This window comes from Oryzias latipes, chromosome 10 (assembly GCF_002234675.1).
Source record: "Oryzias latipes chromosome 10, ASM223467v1".
Lineage (NCBI taxonomy): Eukaryota > Metazoa > Chordata > Actinopteri > Beloniformes > Adrianichthyidae > Oryzias > Oryzias latipes.
In genome coordinates, this window is record NC_019868.2 from 16,431,371 (window position 1) to 16,451,131 (window position 19,761).

The window sequence follows — 19,761 nt, forward strand, 5'->3', positions numbered from 1 at the left end:
GACCGGATGGAAAAGAAAAAGAGGGAGGAAGAAAGAGGGCTGCTGGGGGGGGGGGGGGGGGGCACAAAAGAAAGGGAGAAAGGGGGGGGGGGTCAGAAAATGGATGGATGGATTACAGAAAGGGGGGGGGGGGGGGAGTTATGAAACAACAACTTACTGGAAGTTTATAATCATCACTGGGGCGCCTCCTCGCTTGTTATTATTTTTTTGCAGCCATCATTATTCAGGTCACCACTGACACATTCAATATAAAATAGTGAATAGTTTGTCTTTTCTCAAGTTAATTTGTATTTTTATTAATGTCCCAAAATTCCTGCAAATTTTAGGATTTTTACAAACATCCATAAAATATATTGCTCTCATATATGCAAACATATGAAACTGCTCTAGAAAACACCACTAACATTCTCTAATTTAATCTTTAACACATTCCTGTTTGAAAATAAAAATGTCCCGTAAACACAACGCAGCTTTGTCTTGGGTTTAAAATAGCAAACAGGTACTAATTATGTCATTAAATAAAAAAAAAATAGTAAAAAAAATGAATTTATTAATCAATACAATGCCGTCTCTGCACTGCAGTTACCTGAAAGCTAACCGACGTACCTGAAAAATAAATAAAAAATAAATAACCGACGTACCTGCATTAGCTCCAGTGCGCATGACTGGATTCCTAAACACACCTGTGGCCATCAACGGATTTAACCCCCTCCCCCCCACTGTTGTTTTGCGTCTTTTGCATGAAAATGGTGGCTTTTAGCGGACTTTATCAGCGGTTGTTCCGTTTGGCAAACGGTTCAGCAAAGAGGCAGTCTTTAAAGAAGTGCAGGAAGTGGTGTCATACGAATTCAGGCATCATGATCATGAAACACGAACAGGTACGTTTTTCTATGTAAAAATGCTTATTGAAAAAAATAAAATAAATTCATTCCTCCATTTTTGTTGTTTTTATCTTTATCTTTTTTTAAAATTTGTTTTTATCTTTATCTTTGGTGGGACTGAAAGGTGATCTCCACTGCCAGAGAAACAGCCATGATCTCATTTGTCTCTGCACTGCCTTCATTATCATGACTTAAAAAATAGCAGTTGTGCAAATGTGCACCAAGAACTTATATAATTGAATTTCTCAAGATGCTTCATCATAGTAACCATACTTCCTCTTTTGTGGCTCGTTGCTATGGCAAGACTTCCCTTTCAGGCAGGAAGTGACAGGAAGACCAAAGTGATGAATTTGAAGTGTTGGTATGAGAGGTTTGCATCAAGTCTGGGTGGAGCACTCTGCTGTGGCCCTTCGATAGTGTAAGACGCTTTAGTCCTCAAGCTGCGGCCATGGCTAAGAACTGCAACACTTTAGGGATTCCAGTCAGCCAAATGGTAAGTTGGGGTCAATCTTTGTCCTTGAGATCGTCCTGTAGGTATTCTTGAATAATGGAATGTGGATTCCAGTTTTGATCATCGCTATATCTTAATTATGGTTTTTAATAACTGAATTCCTTAAGTTTTTGCGTCTTTTGGACGCTTTGTGTCAGGCTTTTGCCTTTGCCGATTCCCACATGAGGCGTACTTCATTCCAAAGTATCAAAGGGGCGATGGAGCAGTTGTCCGTGTTGGCTGGTGTTGCCTGTTGCCACTTTGTTGGCATTTCCAGGACCAGTCATCCTGCGTGGCTACAGTTGGTAGCTGCTAAAAACAGACAAAGCCTTCCTGAGCCAAAAACAAACCATGTCTGTCAACCAATATGTTGTGTGTGGGCTGAGCTGGCTTGCACATGCTCTTTGTGAGACCGTCATGATTCTTGGGAAGAGGTATGAGAAGCATCTTTAGATATATTGAATGAAGTATAAAGCCTTGGCTATTGCTTTAGTTTAACGGAGTTGTCGTTTTTTTTTTCTTCTTAAATGAGCTGTAGAGCACCACGAAAAATTTGAAGACATCCCGCCCACTTTTGACTTTATATGGCCAACGTAGCCTAGAAATGTTCCTCACAATTGAAGTTTACACATTGACATTTATCACCTCAGGTTTGCTTGTTAAAGGGTGTCCTAAAGGGCAGCCATTGTGTCGTACAACGGTTGACTCTGATCGGGAGATTGCAGGTTCGCTTTCCGCCCTGATTGCCCAAATGTTGAAGTGTCCTTGGGCAAGACACTGAACCCCTCAGTGGTCATAGGGTGGTGCCATCAGTATGTGCATGTGGGTGTTCAAAGGTAAATGGGACCGTGACTGTAAATATGCTTTGAGCTTACTAAGAATATAGTAGTAATAATAAATAAAAAAGCATTTTATTTAAAAGCACCTTTCACGTTCAAATTAAAAAAGAAAACACCATAAATCACTTTAACAAAATGTATAAAAACAACAAAATAAATAAGTAAATAATAAAGCGCTAAATTAGTATATACCATTTAAAGGATGGATTGGTGGCTTACTGTTAAAAACTTTCTGCTTGGTTTACCCAAATACATTTATTAAGGCTTCCGTTAAGTTATTTTTTGTTGGTATATTAGTTCATACTGATAACAAACAAGACCAGTACATTTTTTATATTTAGTATATTAGAAACTAACAAAAAACTAGATGGGAAGCATTTTTTTGTATATATGACTATATAAAGTATTCAACCAGCTTTGTTATTTTTGGGAAATCCATTCGGTCATTCGTATACTTGGACAAAAGCAGTTGTTGACTTAAGCTGACAGTTTTTGCGGACTGTACCATTACAACACCTTTAGCACTCGTGTCACTCACTTTTATAAAAAGGTCACACTTTAATTTCTTGGTGTTTTTTTTCAAAATTTCTAAAGCAAAGAACGACTGGGTGGAGACTTTTTCAAGTAAGACGTCCTTTTTGCAACACATTGTTGCGACATGGAGCACGTTTCATGATTCACTGTTGAAATCTAACTGGTTAAAAAAGGTAAAGACTATCTGATGCAGAAGTCAGGCTTTGTAAGATGCCGCAAAACAGAGTTGAAGTGTGAGACTTCAAAAATGGTCTTTTCTGATGTATTTCAAATAGCTGTTTGCCTTGTTTTCCTTAAAAATGATGATCAATCCTCCTAATGACCTCAGTAAAGCAAAATTCAAAAAAACATTAAATTTAATAATTGTTGTTTCAGGAAGTAAAGAGCTATAAGAAAATAATTTTGTTGAAAAGTCTATCAGCCACACAAGAAAATGTTGTTACCAGAATCCTGCAGTTCTGTTATAACTTTAGATAACGACCAAAAAAACCACCTTTTGTTATTCAACACATCTGTCTCTCAATTGTGATAAAAGTGCAACAACCCCTTATCAGATTTGTCCCATCTGAAAACCCTATAGAGAGATGCTTAGCTTGTCTAAGAAGGCCTCTTTATGTGCTAAAAAAACAGAGAAAGAAAAGTCTGCTGCCCCTTCAGAATCGACAAATATTGTTTCTAACTTTTATATTTGAAGAGTAAATCTGGAGTTCTCTCAAATTATAAGAAGAAAGTCAAAAACAGTCAAAAAGAAAAGCTCTAAGATGAAGATTTAAAGTGCAGTCTTGGTATGTCGCCAAGCTGTCAGGGTCGTGTTCAGACACGACTGTCCACACAGGTTTTTTCGTGGTGCAGCCGGCTCCCATCAAAGGGCTCAAATAAAAAAAAAAACAAAAAAAAAAACGCACTTTTGCAAGAAGTGACTTTTGTGATGTCTGAAAGCTGAATGAAAGCTGCTGCCGTCAGCGCTGTGACCGCTTCCTGTGAAAACTGTCTTGACTGAGCGCACTACGGATACAGAGGGGAGGAGAAAAAGCAACAACAAAAAACCCTGCAGCTGTTCACCTCCGAAACACAATCTGCAGCACAAAATAGTTCTTAATGACAGTTCATTATGACACTACGTCTGAATTTGCTTTAGAATTAATCATTTTCCGGTATGAGTTTTTTTTTTTAACTTAACTATGGCAGATATGGATAAAATGTGGACACTTTCAATAAAGAGCATTCTACTATATTGTGTTTTTGCATACATTTTGTTTTTGAAGCCTCCTGACTTGTTCCTCTTTGTGTTCACAGAGCCAGGCAGTGTCAGATGGAGGTAAGGCTGAATAGGCGGCACACACAAAAAACCCGTTGGGATTGTGCATGCCAGGCTCGTACAATCCCAACATGTTTGTGCATGAAAGTATCCGATTCAGTCTAGTTCTTGCTGTTTCGCTCTGGAAACTGATAAAGAAGTGAGCTTATGACTGTGTTGTAGAGCTGAACATGTCCGCGCGCGGTTGTGGAGGCAGCAGCTCCAGCCTTCCAGGGACTCCCGGCGGAGACGTGGGCCCTGCCAACAGCGTGCTGAGCTGGGCCGTCTCGTTTGAGAAGCTGTTGGAGGATCCCTGTGGGGTCAGATACTTTACAGTGAGTTACGCTTAGGAAACTGCAAATGTTTTTTGTGTGCTTTTCCCAAAGGTTTCCTACTAAATGTGTCCATATTTTTCTGTGTGTTTGTCTGCAGGGCTTTCTAAAGTCAGAAGTGAGTGCGGAAAACATTTTATTCTGGCAGGAATGTGAGAAGTTCAGGAAGATTCCAGCAACCTCCTTGGAAAAGGTTCAACCCTTCAAATCCGTCTTTTTGGGATGTAAATCTATTTATCTTGGTGCCGTATGTCTAATGCCCTTTAATTATATCTTTACATAAATTAAATGACTTTTTCTATTTTTGTTCTTGTCAGGGGTTTTTAATCAGTTTTGTTTGATGACTTTCCACTTCATCTGTGGAGTCATTTTTCTATTTTGGTCATGATTTTAGTTGCAGTATAAGTAATAGCTGTTGGGGAAAAACATGATCACTTTGTGTTAATGATCAGCTTCCTGAAAGATAAATTAAGCATTAAAAACTTTCGTTTTTACCAGTTTACAGGGAAAACGTGTGTGTCTGGGTTTGGGGGAGGTGGGAGGAGCTTTTACTGATGTTCATAGAAATGTTCATTCCCAGAAAGAATTTAGAAAAATTGCCTGTATTAATAATTTATTTTTTGTCATTCTTTGTTTTAAGTTCCAGTAAATGTTTCCATGAAAATTTGAAGTATGATCTGTCTTGGATTCCAGCTCAAAGTAGAAGCGCGCTCCATCTACAAAACGTACCTGTCTGACAGTGCGCCCTACTCGGTAAACATTGATGACACTGCCAAGATAGAAGAAAAAGACCTGGAGCAGCCAACACCTGACATGTTTAACAAAGCTCAGACACAGGTGAGCATTGTTCATACTTTTACTTTTGATCCAATGTTTTTCTCCAGCTTTGAGCTTTTTTATGCTGCTTTGATCAGATCTTCAAGCTGATGAAGATGGACAGCTATAGGCGCTTCGTGCGCTCTCCTCTGTACCAACGCTGCACCTTGGCGAGTGTCGAAGGGAAACTTTTGCCTCAACTCTCTTCAGAGCCCGCCCGCATGGGATCATGGGAGGAAATAATCAACAGTAGCCCCTTAAATGACAAAAAGGTAGTGGGATTAGGAGGGAACAATGGAAAATGCATGTTCCTGAATGCTTGTAATGTTAATATAAGTATAATTTGTCCTTTAAAGAGCAAGAAAACTGATTCCAACAGCTTGCCAAGTAGGACTTTACAACAGTCAAGGGAATCAGTGGGAGGTAAGACCTGTCACAGGGCTGATCTTGGGTTTCTTAGGTTTCCTGTGTCTTTAAGTTTCAGTTACTTGTCACATCTGTCCGTAAAGATGCTTCCAATGTCCTTCAGATCCACGGAGAGAGCCATACTTGTCAACCAGCAGTGTGGAGCTTGGCTCCCTCTGCAGGCAGATGGAGGTCAGTGTTAAGTTATTTATTTATTTGACACAACATATTGAGCTTTCTAATATTTATGACATGTTGTCTGAACACTTACTGGAGCATTCAGGGGAAACGCTGTTGGGGCATTTTGCTTTTAAAAATAAAAATGTGGCCCCACTATTAAACACCACTTTTTTCAGTTTTTAGTATCTGTTCCAATGATGTCTCTTAATATATTTTTATTTTTAGCTGTAATAAAGTAACTTTAATGATTTATACAGTCAGGACATGACATTATGTAACGTATAAAATACTAATAAATGAGCCTCGAAAAGCTGTAAAATCTGGTTTGTAGCCCTATCATCAGGTGATAAATTTGTCATATTTTTAGGCTTTAATCCCTTTGCATCTGTGTTTTAGAATGGACGTCTGAGTCCCCGTTTCTCTGAGCAGAGCGGTGGGACTCGTGCTGGTTCCGATGGGGGTTATTGCTGCGTCTACCTACCAGATGGCAGCGCCTCGCTGGCTCCCACACCCAATGGCCAACTAATCAAAGATATGCTGGCTAGCCTGTGCGAGAAAAGAGGCTTCCCGCTGAATGATGTCATTATTTACCTTAAAGGCAAAGAGAAGGTGAGCTCGTCTGCAGCGCCAACTTTTAACTTTCAGAACAACTCGTTGAACACTAATTTTTCTTTTGTGCCGCACTCTGTTGTGGTTTGCCCTCTTCCTGTTCTAACATCCTCTAACATTCTCTTCTTGACTCATTTCTGTCTTGTTATTTCCTAAAAGTATTTTTAAAGATTTGATGTCTCTCATCATTCATCTGAATGACAACCTGGTTCTTTCTGCAAAACAGCCCTTACTGCTGGACCAGGACTGTTCGGTGCTGAAAGATCAGCAGGTCAATCTGGAGCTCAGGATCAAATTTGCGTAAGTCAACTAGGTTTCTTTATTTTTTTCCTTTTCTCATGTTGGTGCATTTTTTACAATCACATTCGCACAAAAGCATCCAACTCACTGGACCAAATTTCCTTTCATTTATGTATATATGTATATTTTTGTATATTTGTATATTTTTTAATAGATTCCGACTTTGTTTCTGATGGGAAACTATGTGACCCTCATCATGTCATTCATCTTGATCAGTTAAAGCGGAAATGCATGTGTGTTACAGGCTGGAGATTGCTTTCACTGATAAGACGGTGGTTATTATTGCAAAGTCCAAAAAGACGCTGCAGGACGCCCTCTCTGTGGTGATGCAGAAGCACCAACTGAAGCCGCAGGATGCCCTGGTTACTATTGTACGTGTCAGCTGCATTCAAAGTAGGATCAAAGTGTAAAACCTTTGCTCAGCAAGTTACTCAGTTTACAAAATTCAGTTATGAAGAAACTGTATATTTAGGTAATACCTGAATACTTTAAATTTTATTTTAAATAAAGGAGCAAACTCACTTGATTGTTAAACCTAAAATTTTATGTCAGACTCATAATAATTATGCATTGAAATATTCACATTTCTATTTTAGACGAGTCATTTTTATTAAAATGCAAACTAATTTCTTATTGAATCATAATGAAAGAATGATCCTTACTCCTAACCCTGTAGAATCCAAAGATTTGACACAAAATTCAAATGCTTTTGGAAGTAACACACAAAAAAAATTTGCAATGTCATATTTTTAAATTTTAAATTTAAATAGATAGATAAATTTATACGCTGGGTCCAAAAACATGCTTCATAGGTAAATTGGTTACTCTAAATTGTCCCAGGGTGTGAATGTGAATGTGAGTGTGCATGGGTGTGTGATATGTGTGACCCTGCGACAGACTGGCGACCTGTCCAGGATGTCCCCTGCCTTCGCCCACGAGTGGCCGGGATAGGCTCCGGCAACCCTGTGACCCCCGAAAGGGACAAAATGGGTTTAGAAGATGAATGGGTGAATTGGTAAGATTTTGCTCATAACAATGTTAGTTTAAGTTCCAAAAATATAGACACGAGTGTTCAGGAAAAAAAGCACCTTATTTATCCGCTGTGTCAAATTTGATCCACACGTGTTTAACATGGTTTAAAGATTTATCAACAAATTTAGCATTCCTTCAAAACAGCAAGTAGTCATTTAAAAAATGAATAACAATGGATAAGTTTGTCTCACAAAAAGATTTTGAAACGAGCACTAAAAGCCTTTCTCCTGTCCCTAGTGGAATGATCATGAACTCCAGGGCAGAAAACATTGATCAAGTTATGTACGCTGGGTTTTTAAAGACAGTTTGGATCGTTCTAATGAGTGATCCCAACTTTTCTGGGTCTCAGAAATGCTCGTATCATACATGATACAAATGGCTATATAGGGTTTAAAAGCAATGACAAAATGAAACTTTAAATGAAAACGAAACTCTATATAAAATGTTTTAACTATTATATTATCCCCCTTTGGCAAATGTTAAACCCAATTGTAGAAATTCTTCTAGAAAAGAAAAACATAATTGTAAATAAAGCTTCTTTCCAACTCTCTTGCATGTCTCTATTATGCAGTCTTATGCATAACAGACCTAAACTTCAAAATGGTTTATAAGTAAAAAGAAAACTGTTTGCAATCTTTAAACAGGAAATATGTGACCACAACAGTTAGAATGCCATGTTGCATGGTATTTATGTAGAAACCTAAAATTTGAGGTCAATAACATCTTAAATGTGCCTTCATGAGACTTTACAGAACTGCATTTCCTCCATTGAGAACATTGCGGTTCTCCGTCTGAACCCTGCATCCTCTGTCGCTGTGTGTTTCAGGTTGGAAGTGATGAGCCCGTAAGCATGAACAGCTCTGTGTACAGACTGGCCAATAAGACGCTCCGACTCGACAAAATCAAAGGTTAACACACTTGACCTTTTTAAGAACAAGCCACTGATTGGCTTTAACATGGGTCGGGCCGAAATGTGTTTACATTTCAGTCAATGCACTGTGTGGCTCAGTAAAAGGATCCATCAGTCAGCATGAAAACAAATGCCATTCAAATGGAAATGAAATCAGATAAAGGTGCTCCTCTGCTTTGCATCAGCTCTTTAATCAATGGTTGATCCACTGACCGTTCTCTATCCTGTCTGCTGCTGTGTGGGCTCCTCTGGTCATCACATTCTAATGTCTCCTAAAAGGCTCAGCTTGTGGCTCTCTTTGTAGCTCAGGGGGAGAGTCTTTACACTCTCCACTTAAGTGCCCTGGTTTCTGCGCATCACTGTCTGCATGCCCCACTGACTGAATCTTTTTGTGTGTATTTGTGTTTAGTCTTCATCTCTTTCTTCCTGTCTCTGGTTTTGACATGTCTTAGTTTATTTGAATTGTTTATAGCTGTGTCACTTTCAGTTCACTCACCAGTCGCTTCAAGTCCAGTACTGACTTCAATTCACATCAGAGGGGTGCGCTTCAGCTTCCTTTTCGACATTTTGACTTATGTGGATTTTTTTTTTTTTAAGCTACCAGATCTGTCTTTTAAATAATTAGTTTTTCTGTGTTTATAGGTAAAGACCAGGCCAACAATTTCAGAGGAAGTTTTTCTCCTACTTTACAGGTAAGGCAGCACTCCTGTTGTTTCTGTTTCCATTTGGTTCATAACTCCTATAGTTGCTTCAATGTTCTATTTATTTTTTTATGGTTCTTCCAGTTTGCTCAACAAATGGAACATTAAAAGAGTTGGTGATCTAAACTTTAAAAAATATAGAAAAATAAAAGTCTTGGTTTACCTGCTCGTCAATTGATTTCCCAATAGAACATGTGAAAAATACAATGCGTTCATCTGACATGGCAAAATGGTAAAATCGGTCAAACACCAATATAGTTATTTATTTAAATAAAAATAATGTTATAAAAATAAATTTTTTATCTTGTAAAAACTGATTGGATTTTAGAACAATCAGATTTTTATTTTTCCCAATAAAGTCCCACTCCAATGATCTTTAATCCAATTTGAAAGCGTTCCCAGAGGACTTTAAATTAAGATTATGCCATTATTTTAGCCGTAATAACAAAAACTGTGCTGTTTTCTAGGACATAGTTTCTGCAGAGTGCCAGTAGTTAAACAGAAATTCGCCTCTGAGTTGTGGGTGGGACCGTTGGCACGGAGTAAGCTTCCCCTTCCCGTTGCTGAGAGATATCCGTTCACCCGTTTTCCCACTAGCTTACAGCCCCTCACATCCTTATATTTCTGCTGCAACAAAAATGGTGAAATGTTGGAGATGTCCAGATGTACAGTTTTGAGCCAGATGCCACCTCGGATGAAGAAAACAAAGGCGTACATGGATCTATTTGTCTGCAAGCGGTTGCATTGGAATGGAGCAGAGCAGTGAGATTGTAGCCTGCCATAAAAGCTTTTACATCACACCTACAAGCTTTTCCAAGCGGAATCGTTTCGTCAGCTCCCGATTCACTATCACTTAAATAAAAAATACTCAGAAATGCAATTTAAGCTTAATTTTCTTTATATATGTCCTCCATCAGTAGAAAAATGCTCTAAGAACATGTTAAAAACACCATTTTCATTGGAGTGGGACTTTAAACAGCTACATAAATAGCAATATCCCCTGTATAATCAATTTTGTTACTAATGTTCAATATATTTCCAAAGCCGAATTACTGTTTATGTTTTATGAAAGCAAACTTCTACATAACATAAATATGTAACTGTGTTTATTTAAAAAAATACATGAGTATTTTTGATGGGATTGGAAGTTTTTTGGGGGATTCAAGGAAGAAAATACTCTATAGAAAGTTTTTTTTCTTCTTCATAGGTTTACATATTTGCCATAAATGTTGCCTTGGGGATTGTTCAGCACCAACTAAAATATAGATTGTTGCTCATCCTTAACCTATACAGTATACTTCAGCAGCAAAGCTCTGCATGTGTTGTGTTTGTGTAATGTGTGCCAACATATATCAGGGAGGATCCGTGAATGCAGGTCTGGACTCTCGCTCATCGCTTCACACAGACAAAGTCAGGGGATCGTCCAAACCCAGAAAGAACAGAGAAATGGATGGTAGGACACTTGATCAGGCCCAATGCATCTAGATATAATTTAGCAATTTAGCAAATAGAAACATGAGTTTTTTGTGACAAACTAAGGGTATAACAGATGTTGAAATGTGCAGAAATGTTCTACTAATTTTGTGGGAAAACAGAAAAATAATAAAGGTAAATCTTTGTGAAACTACTGTAGTTTATGTGACATGTGTTTTTGTCACTTTGTTTCTGGTTGTTTGGAATAGTGTTTAACACTTGTTTCTATTTATTTGAATGGACTAAACATGCACATCTCCTATAAAAAACACTGACTTTTCAAAATTTGAAGGTTTTTGGCTGTGAATACTGAAACCCTATTTTTTCCAACATGGCATCTGGGTTTCTTCAGGGTTCCTGGACATGCTGACTAAGGCTCAGTGCTGCAGGGTCGAAGACCAGAGAGGCCTTCTCACCAAGGAGCAGCTTGAGGTTCCTCTGTTCCTGCAGGTCCCCTCAAATGAGGGACAAGATGCTTCCGGCGAGACCGGCTCTACTGCCACCGACTCCAAAACAGAATCCGTGGCAGGCGCAGAAACTTCTGCCTTAGTTGAATCAAAACCCAAAGACGTGAGGGAAACAACAGTTTGACATAGCCTTCATGTGGAACATGGACAGTGGCATGATCCAAAAATATTTTGGACTTATCTCTCTCTAATGCTTAGGATCTTGTCAAAATGAAAGAAAAAGATTTGTTCAAATGCACTTTTTGTACCTGTTACTGAATAAGCTCTGAGACTGCAGTTGGCTTCGATACTTGTGCCTGATGACCTGGCCTTTTAAAGGCACTGGACAGAGACCAATACGGCAAGCAGTTAGTGTCTTTTAGAAACACTACAGATCGTTGACAGGAGAAAGTTTGCCCTGAATTCCACAATGGATTTCATATGTATGACAGAAAGATGAGCTAAAGCTTAAAATATTCGTATTTGACTCGTCAAATCTTCTTATCAGTGGCTTTTCACAATCTGAATTTATATTTTATAATGTGAACTCTAAGCTAAAGGGAAACTGAGAGGGTCAAGAAGGTTTTAAAGTGTTTTGCATGATTGTTTTTGAAAATCTTATTACCGTCGTTTTTCTTTGGTTTAAATTGTGTGTGCAATTTTACTGTTTATTTCTGGCCCCTTGTGTGTTTAGCTTAGTGTTGTGTGAAGCCGAGATCGAGTTTTGCTTTTTCAGCATCTGAAACCATTGTGGTTTGAATGGAACCTCACAGGGATCTGTCGATGTATGTCTGGACTTTGTTCCTAAGGTGTTATCTGAAGAACTTGTTTCTTGAAATATTTGCTGCACGTGATGTCTTCAGTCCCTAGCGAAGATGCTTTTAAATTTTTCTTTTTTACATTATTTATGTCCTCTGAGATCCTACCATGTAATCAGATCATTTTGTAACATGATGCTGGTCATTGCAGCGTTCTGATTGGGTTCTGAGGATCGGTTTGCAGCCAATGACTTTCTTCATCTGTCTGAAGACTTGTTGCTGAATTGGGACTTGCATTCCTGCGTCTTAGGTCATCATGTGGGTTTCAAAGATTAGATGAGTCATAAGTGATTTCATTTCCATGGTTGATGTGAGCCACAGTATTTGATGATGCGTGGATTATAAACTCCCCCACATTTTCAAATCGGCTTCTACATGTTTTTTTTTTTGTTTTTTTTGCTTTTAATTATTAGTAAAAGAAATAAATGTTAATGTGGTGTGATATTTTAGCCCAGAGATTTGTCGTAACACACCTGGTGTGTGTGCATGCGTGTGTGTCTCCATCCATGCGCGCGCGTTGCGTCGGTGGGGCTATGAATGGGCAGAGAGGGGTGTTCTCTCCAAGGCACCGTCACGGCAGTGAGATGAGTGCTATCTACTCCACTGCACGTCTGCCGTTCTGAGGAGAAGAAAAGAGACGGAGGAAAAAGAGGTGAGCATCTTAATTCAGCCCCGGCTTCTAATGTATGTTATTCGTAGGCGCTGCCGTTGTGCTTGTTCAGTGGTTAAATGTGGTCGCCAGCCCCGTTTACCCCCCTTTTCCTCCTCCCACCTGTCATAGAGGGCTTTATTGCTTGATGGCATGTCTTGTTATGAGCCACATATTCATATTCACGCCTTGGAAAAATCTTATTTGTCTTTTGTGTTACCATTTCAGCTTTCAGTCCGAGCTCAGCCTCCTGCACTTAAGAGCCTATATTGGGATACATAACAGGCTTTAAATAAAATAAGTGTTTTCCTTCCTGGCTTTACCTTTTCCTAAATCCTGCAGATAAATTGCAAACCAGCCCATCAAATGATTGCATGCACATGAGGGAGAGATGCTGCAGGGAAGGACAAAATCTGTCAGTGATGGAGCAGCCCTGTCAAGTCTTGACTCGGTTTCCAGGTGCGATGCGAGCGGCTCAGCTGCGAGTCAGACAGGGAGCAGCTGTGTAGGTGGAGGGGACCTTCACCCTGCTGAGGAGGAAGGATGGGTTTGGAGTGTCACACCTGAAGGCAACAAAGCAGATGGATCCTCTTCATCAGTTAAACACAGAAAGTCTTCCAATCTTTGAGATCTTCCTTTTTTTTTTACATATTACAACCTTGGAGCTCTGAGCTCCACCTATCACATACTGTGTAGATATACTGCACACATCTTAAGATTTATAGAAGCCCTTTTATTGGTGGGGTGGGGCACTGGTGTCATCACAGAGTGGATCAGGACACGCAAAGAAGCAGAATATTGTTAAGCTGTGCTGCCTTCTGCTAAGAAGAGAAGGAAACCCGGCATGATGAAGTGTCTGAGGACACCGCTGGAAAAAAACCCAAACTTTGCACACAAAACTCAATGTGTTTGTCATTTAGCTTCTTATCTGCTCCAGCGGTTCCTCTAGAGTCATGCTGTCATGGAGCAGATTTTCTTGTTATTGGACCCTTATTGGCCTTCAGAATTGCCTTTATCCCTTGGCCTAGATTCAACAAGGTACTGTTGAATCTCAGAGTTTGGTCCATATTGACATGACAGCATCACATAGTTAGATTTGTTGGCTACACATTTATGATGCCAATCTCCCGTTCCACCACATCCCAAAGGTTCTCTAATGGGTTGAGATCTGGTGACTGTGGAGAACATGAGTCCAGTGAACTCGTTGTCATTTTCAAGAAACCAGTCTGACAGGATTCGAGCTTTATGACATGGCATCTTATCCTACTAGTAGTAGCCATTAGACGATGGTACACTGTGGTCAGAAAGGGATGGACATGGTCAGCAACAATACTCAGGAAAGGCTGTGGTGTTGGAACCATTCTCAATTATTATTAAGGGGCCCAAGTGTGTAAAGAAAAAAGTCCCCACACCATTATACCACCACCACCAGCCTGAATCTTTGATACAAGGCAAGATGGATCCATGCTTTCATGTTGTTGATGCTCAAAATGTCGCAGCAGAAATCAAGACTCATCAGACAAGGTTTTTCCATCTTCTGTTGTCCAGATTTGGTAAGACTGTGTGAACGGTAGCCTCAGTTCTAAGCTGACAGGAGTTGCACCCGGTGTGGTCTTCTGCTGCTGTAGTCCATCTGCCTCAAGGTTGGACGTATTGTGCATTCAGAGATGTTCTTCTGCAGACCTCGGTTGGAACCAGTGGTTATTTGAGTTACTGTTGTCTTTCCATCAGCTGGAACCAGTCTGGCCATTCTCCTCTGAACTCTGACATCAACAAGGCATTTCTGCCCACAGAACTGTCACTTACTGGATATTTTTTCTTTTTCAGACCATTCTCTGTAGAGCCTAGAAATGGTTGTGGGTGAAATCCCACTAGATCAGCAGTTTCTGAAATACTCAGACCAGCCCGTCTGGCACCAACAACCATGACAGCAGGTCAAAGTCACTTTAATCACCTTTCTTCCCGATACTGATACTCAGTTTGAACTGCAGCAGATCATCTTGACCATGTTTACATGCATTGATTGCTGCCATGTGATTGGCTGATTAAAATTTTGTGTTAACGAGCAGTTGGACAGGTGTGCCCCCGTTAGTGTATATCCGGTGTTTAGATATAGAAAGAATGCCACAGAGAAGACAGCAGTCTGAATTTACATGCTTTTATTTTACTTAAGGACACTTTTTTCATAGCCACAAAACTTTTAGCTGAAAGGTGATTGTCTTTGTGGCCCTCAATGCAACCTCACTTGTTTCATGCTTCAAATACAATGGAAGTTAGGGGGGGATACAGACCAAAGTTCTCCTAGAAGTCATTCCCCTTAGTGAGCTGTTCAGACAGAGCCCTTAGATCTTCTGACATAATCTCTCTGCAGGCTTTAATGCACAATTTGGACAGAGTGCGAGGGTTCAGTAGTCCATTTCTTCCCCTCTGGGTGTTTAAACTAAACGTTGAATGCAAAAACAAAGCAAAGAAAAAAGCCAGAGAGGCACTGCTGGGCCAGTAAGTTCCTGTACCCATCAGAGGAGTTCTCTCCGTAATCAAATGTGGTTCTACCATGACCGCTGACGTCAAGTCTTCACAGTGGGTGAGGCGGCGCCATTCATTCTTTATGAGCTCAGGGCTGACTTCTTCCTGCCGAGCAGCAGGGTGGCACACCATCTCCCACCAATCTGAACGGCTTTACGTGTTATTTTCTTTAGACATCACACTGCAAGTGGAATTATAAAAGCTATAAAGCAATTGTTTTAGTGTAAAGTGCGTCAGTACTTCCTGTATTATCCCGTGCCTTTGAAATGAGCACAGTGCTCGCTGCTTTTTCAATCAATCAATTTTTTATGTTAAGTGAACATTTCCTGTGTTTTCAGGTTGATCAGTCACTTATATACGTATTCTGAGTCAGTCACTAATGAAACATATCAACTCCAACCACCAAGTTTTAGCCTAATGGATAATTAAGTGACCTGCCAGGATGAAATTACATAGAATAATTGACATTATGGGCTATTAGTCATGTCACTAAAAATAACCATGTTGAGTAGATTTGCCGTTTAAGGGTTTTTCTGAAATGATTTTAAAAACCACAAAAGGAAGGGGCTATAAACATTTCTTCTATTAATGTTGCAAAGAAAATGACAGGCCTATATTTAATTTTGCCTTAATTAAGCTCATAGCATCTATCATTTCTTTCTAATGGACAACACCACTGGACCATCTCCATGAAGCCCTACCCATGCCGGCTATTTTACATTTCCCCTGTGCCTATGACAGCTGGAGTAATCAACGGGGAGATGTGGGGTTGTTGGACTGTAGAACAGTATCAGTCTCCTGGACATTCATCCAAAGCCCAGAGGTGTTTTCGCCCCCAGCCTCCGGGACTCCTGACGCCAGCTGTGCCTCTGGCTGCGAGTGCTGAATGATATTCAAGCCTTTGCTTTATTCGACAGGCATGCATAACTGCATCCTCTGCGCTTTATCCTTCTTTTTTGTTTTTCATCACCTATAAGCTTCTTTAAACCATTTAAATTTGCACTGAGATTTGTTTTTTGTGAAAAGACTTAATGAAATTAGTTTAATCTAAATCTCACATTAAGTCTTAATTAAGAATATGAATCATCAAATGAGCTGGTTTGAATTCTTTTATTCAGCAAGTTTCTTAATTAGAAATAAAAAACATGCACATTCACAAAACATGTATTTAATATTCTCACTTGTGTTGTGAATATGTGTATGTACATACCGGTACTTTTGATATAAACAAGTGGTCAAGTCGCACCTTTTTTTTGTTCTCCATCTTTTAAATGTTTAGACTCAACAATTTGTCAATAATCTCCCAAAAATTGTTACCTATTTTTTTTCCTTTGAGCAAAAAAATTTAATTTCTTTGGTAGAAAAACCAGCAGCATAAAAAAAAAAGGCAAATTGTGTCTCTTCCATCTGAATTTAACTTGATCTTGCCTGCAGCACCTCCTGTTCAGCACAACATATTTCTCTGTGTTCCTATTCTTGGCTTATTTCTTAATGCTATAAAAACTGTAAAAAGGCAGATGGTTGAAAATTTTCTTTAGCAGTTTTATTTCAAAACTGCAGCAGAGGTTAAGTGAAATCCAACCACATGCAATTTCCTGATGCAAAATTTAAACTTTTTCGCTCTAAACATGAGATGACACATAGAACAGATATAATGTCCTTGAACAGGTATACAAAACTTTAAATTGAGGTTATGTGATGTCTGACAAAAGCCCGTTTGAAAGTTAGACAATTATCTTCTATTAGGTCACCATAGAGCTTTGTAAAAGGAGCCATGAATTTCTTCACGTAGATGTTGTTCATAGATGTTACTATCCATCCATCTTCTAAAATCCTTTTTGGTGTTAAAGAGTTGCTGGAGGCTATTCCAGCTACTGTTGGGAGAAGGTGGGCCACACCCTGGACAGTTTGCCAAACACTTTAGGGACCATTCAGAGACTAAATATTATTAAATGTCAAAAGTTCAGTTCGCAACTGTGTGTCATATAGATTTTGGAGTCCCAGTTCAAGTCCAGAAAAGGAAAGGCGTCCTCTATCAAGTATTTAAATCATGGTACGCATCAAAGCTGGATGGACCAGATTCGCCACCTAGTGAGAACAGCCTGTAACTGCATGTTCTTCTACACAACTGGTCTTTGTGAAAGGTTTATTCTTTGGTTTTGTAGAGATAAATCAAACCTGTGTGACCCTGCAGAGCTCTGCTCAGCCTAAGAAGTTAGAAAACTGCATCCTAAACATTTTAAGTGCAGCTCCATCATTTATTCATTTTATCTCTCCTAACTTTACAGTTCCTCGAGCAGAATTTGAAAAAAAGAGTAAAAGTGATTCATCGAGAAGGAGTATAAGGACCAAGTCCTCCCATCAGTCATGGAGCAGAAGACAAATGAGGTGTGTAAACGCTTGGCGCTTATAACATCTGAATCATTCAAGCCCTGTCTAACAGTATCCTCTCCTCCTCCAGACTCCCTCCAACACCTCCCCTCAGAAGCACATGAGGAACAGGTCTAAATCCACGGAGGAAGTGCAGCAGTCGAAGAAGGTGGGCGATTTACCCTAACCCTCCCTTTCTAAGATCAGACCTCCTGTGACACTGCTGTCTTTTTTCATAGGCTTTCTCCTCACAAACCTCTCTGCCTGGCAGGCCAGAGCTGGATAAAGTGAAGGTGAGTTTTGTTCGCCGCATTTTTGCACTTCGAAATGGAGAACTGCTTCTTCTAAAGTAGATTCTGCACTCTTGAATCACACTCTGAAGTGACTGTAGTCATGAAACAGTGGCAAATGCAAAGCCTTCGTGTTTCCTCCCTGTCCTGTAGGAGTGTCCAGACGGCTCTGACGCATCCTTGTCCTCCACCGAAGCACTGAAATGATGAACAAAGCTGTTCCAGTTGACGTCAAGCTGCAGTGTTGTCATAAACTGAAAGTGTATATACAAGAAATGCAGGGCCACCAACAGCAAGAAAAGAAAACAATCAATGTGTCAATTTGTGAGGTGAAGTGAACACAACCAGTGTGAATCTATTTCATGTAAAGTACACAACCCCTCTGCAAAAGTGGTGTCACTGTGGACTAAGTGCTGTGCATGAGCCATGTGAATATGAAGTGACAATAAAGTTAACCTAAAGCGAACACATCTTTATTGTGTTTTCATTCAGTCTAAAGAAATAATTCTAATTTCAGGTTTAAAGCCCCACACAGATCATCTTTTTATTTATTTATTGAATATTTGTTTGAACTGGGACAGTGCACATTAATGAACATTGTCAACTGCAAACAGTAAAAAACACAAGTAATAACGAGATATTAATTTGTGGGAACAAGATATACTTTATTTTTTCCATGTCAGGACACGGGCTCCGTATAATAACCATAATAATAAGCGTGAGATTAAAATTATTCTAAAAATCAGGTTTCAGAACTGGAAAAAAGCATTTTAACGTTTATTTTTGTTTTTGTTTTTTTATAGCACAGAAGAAGCATAGATGAGTCGAATCCTTTAAGGACAGCCATGTGAGACATTTTAATTTCTTTTTTTCATGACTATTGAGAGAACCCTCTGGGCATTTTCGGTAAATAAGATTATAGAAGTGCAACTGTCTTCAGGGGGACAATCTAATAAAGGTTTTCTATTGTTTTGTGAGTTTTATGTGCACCGTCTGACTTGAATTGCAGTCGTTCTTCTTCACCTTTAACAAGCAAGTTAATGATTTCTCATTTAAAATACATTTTGGGTTGTTTTAGAGCAGCTCAGCCAGTTGACTCAGCTGCTGCTGTAAAAAACAAGAGTCTTTCCAAATGATTATGTCTTGGCCTAATTACAATCCAGCTCCTTTCTATCAACACATTCCGGCTTACTTTTTGTTCCTGTTTTTCCTCCTTTCATACACAGATTTGAGTGCATGTGAGTCACAGCCTCAGGGGTTTCTGAAATAGTTTATTTTCAAAAACTAACCCCCTGTTTGAATAAAAGGAAACATTAAATGTCTCTGTGCTCCACCTTTGAGCTGGAATGACGACCAAACCATCAATATTTAGACAGTATGCAGTTTTTTTTGGCCCCACCCCGATGACCGTTTCATATTAAACATTTTAAAGTGTAAAACTACCACTTTCTGATAACTCGGCATGAATCTTAATAATTAGTATGTTTTCAGGAGTTGTTCTTGTAAAATTTACAATTTTTAACTCCTATTTGTCGTTCATGTCTTCAATTTGTTATTTTGAGCATAAGAAACTACCGGTATGTGATAAAATATGATAAAACCGTTTATTGTACACAACTCAAACATTCTAAACTGGTTAACAATGTTATGCAGTCAAAATAAGTGAAATAACAAATAATATTGTAAAAATAAGGAAATATTTTATCTCTATGCTTCAAAGCCTTCCAATATTTAAAGACTAGAGTCTAAATGCTTTATAGAACCCATAAATAAAAGAAGAATAGTAAAATATTCATCAGTAGGGATATTATTTGTAACATTAAGGCCTCTTTTTACCACTCAAAGTACCCAAACGTGGCTAGT

At 39.1% G+C, this 19,761-nt stretch overlaps 1 protein-coding gene across 3 annotated transcripts; it reads left to right on the plus strand.

Moving 5' to 3' along the window:
• Nucleotides 1–720: 720 nt before the first annotated feature.
• rgs14 (regulator of G protein signaling 14) lies at nucleotides 721–18,364 on the plus strand. Of its 3 annotated transcripts, none has more exons than XM_020706619.2 (19): nucleotides 721–878; nucleotides 4,041–4,062; nucleotides 4,225–4,376; nucleotides 4,474–4,566; nucleotides 5,067–5,210; nucleotides 5,288–5,461; nucleotides 5,546–5,612; nucleotides 5,719–5,786; nucleotides 6,171–6,383; nucleotides 6,610–6,683; nucleotides 6,928–7,054; nucleotides 8,542–8,623; nucleotides 9,268–9,317; nucleotides 10,683–10,779; nucleotides 11,152–12,715; nucleotides 17,527–17,626; nucleotides 17,700–17,777; nucleotides 17,848–17,901; nucleotides 18,052–18,364. In XM_020706619.2, exons 1-15 carry the CDS (start codon nucleotides 741–743, stop codon nucleotides 11,388–11,390), a joined length of 1,740 nt encoding a protein of 579 aa, XP_020562278.1. In that variant the 5' UTR covers nucleotides 721–740; the 3' UTR covers nucleotides 11,391–12,715; nucleotides 17,527–17,626; nucleotides 17,700–17,777; nucleotides 17,848–17,901; nucleotides 18,052–18,364. The 3 variants fall into 3 exon arrangements, with proteins under 3 accessions (XP_020562278.1, XP_023814996.1, XP_023814997.1); XM_023959228.1 differs by lacking the exon at nucleotides 721–878 and adding an exon at nucleotides 1,205–1,374; XM_023959229.1 differs by lacking the exon at nucleotides 721–878 and adding an exon at nucleotides 2,588–3,898.
• Nucleotides 18,365–19,761: the final 1,397 nt, after the last annotated feature.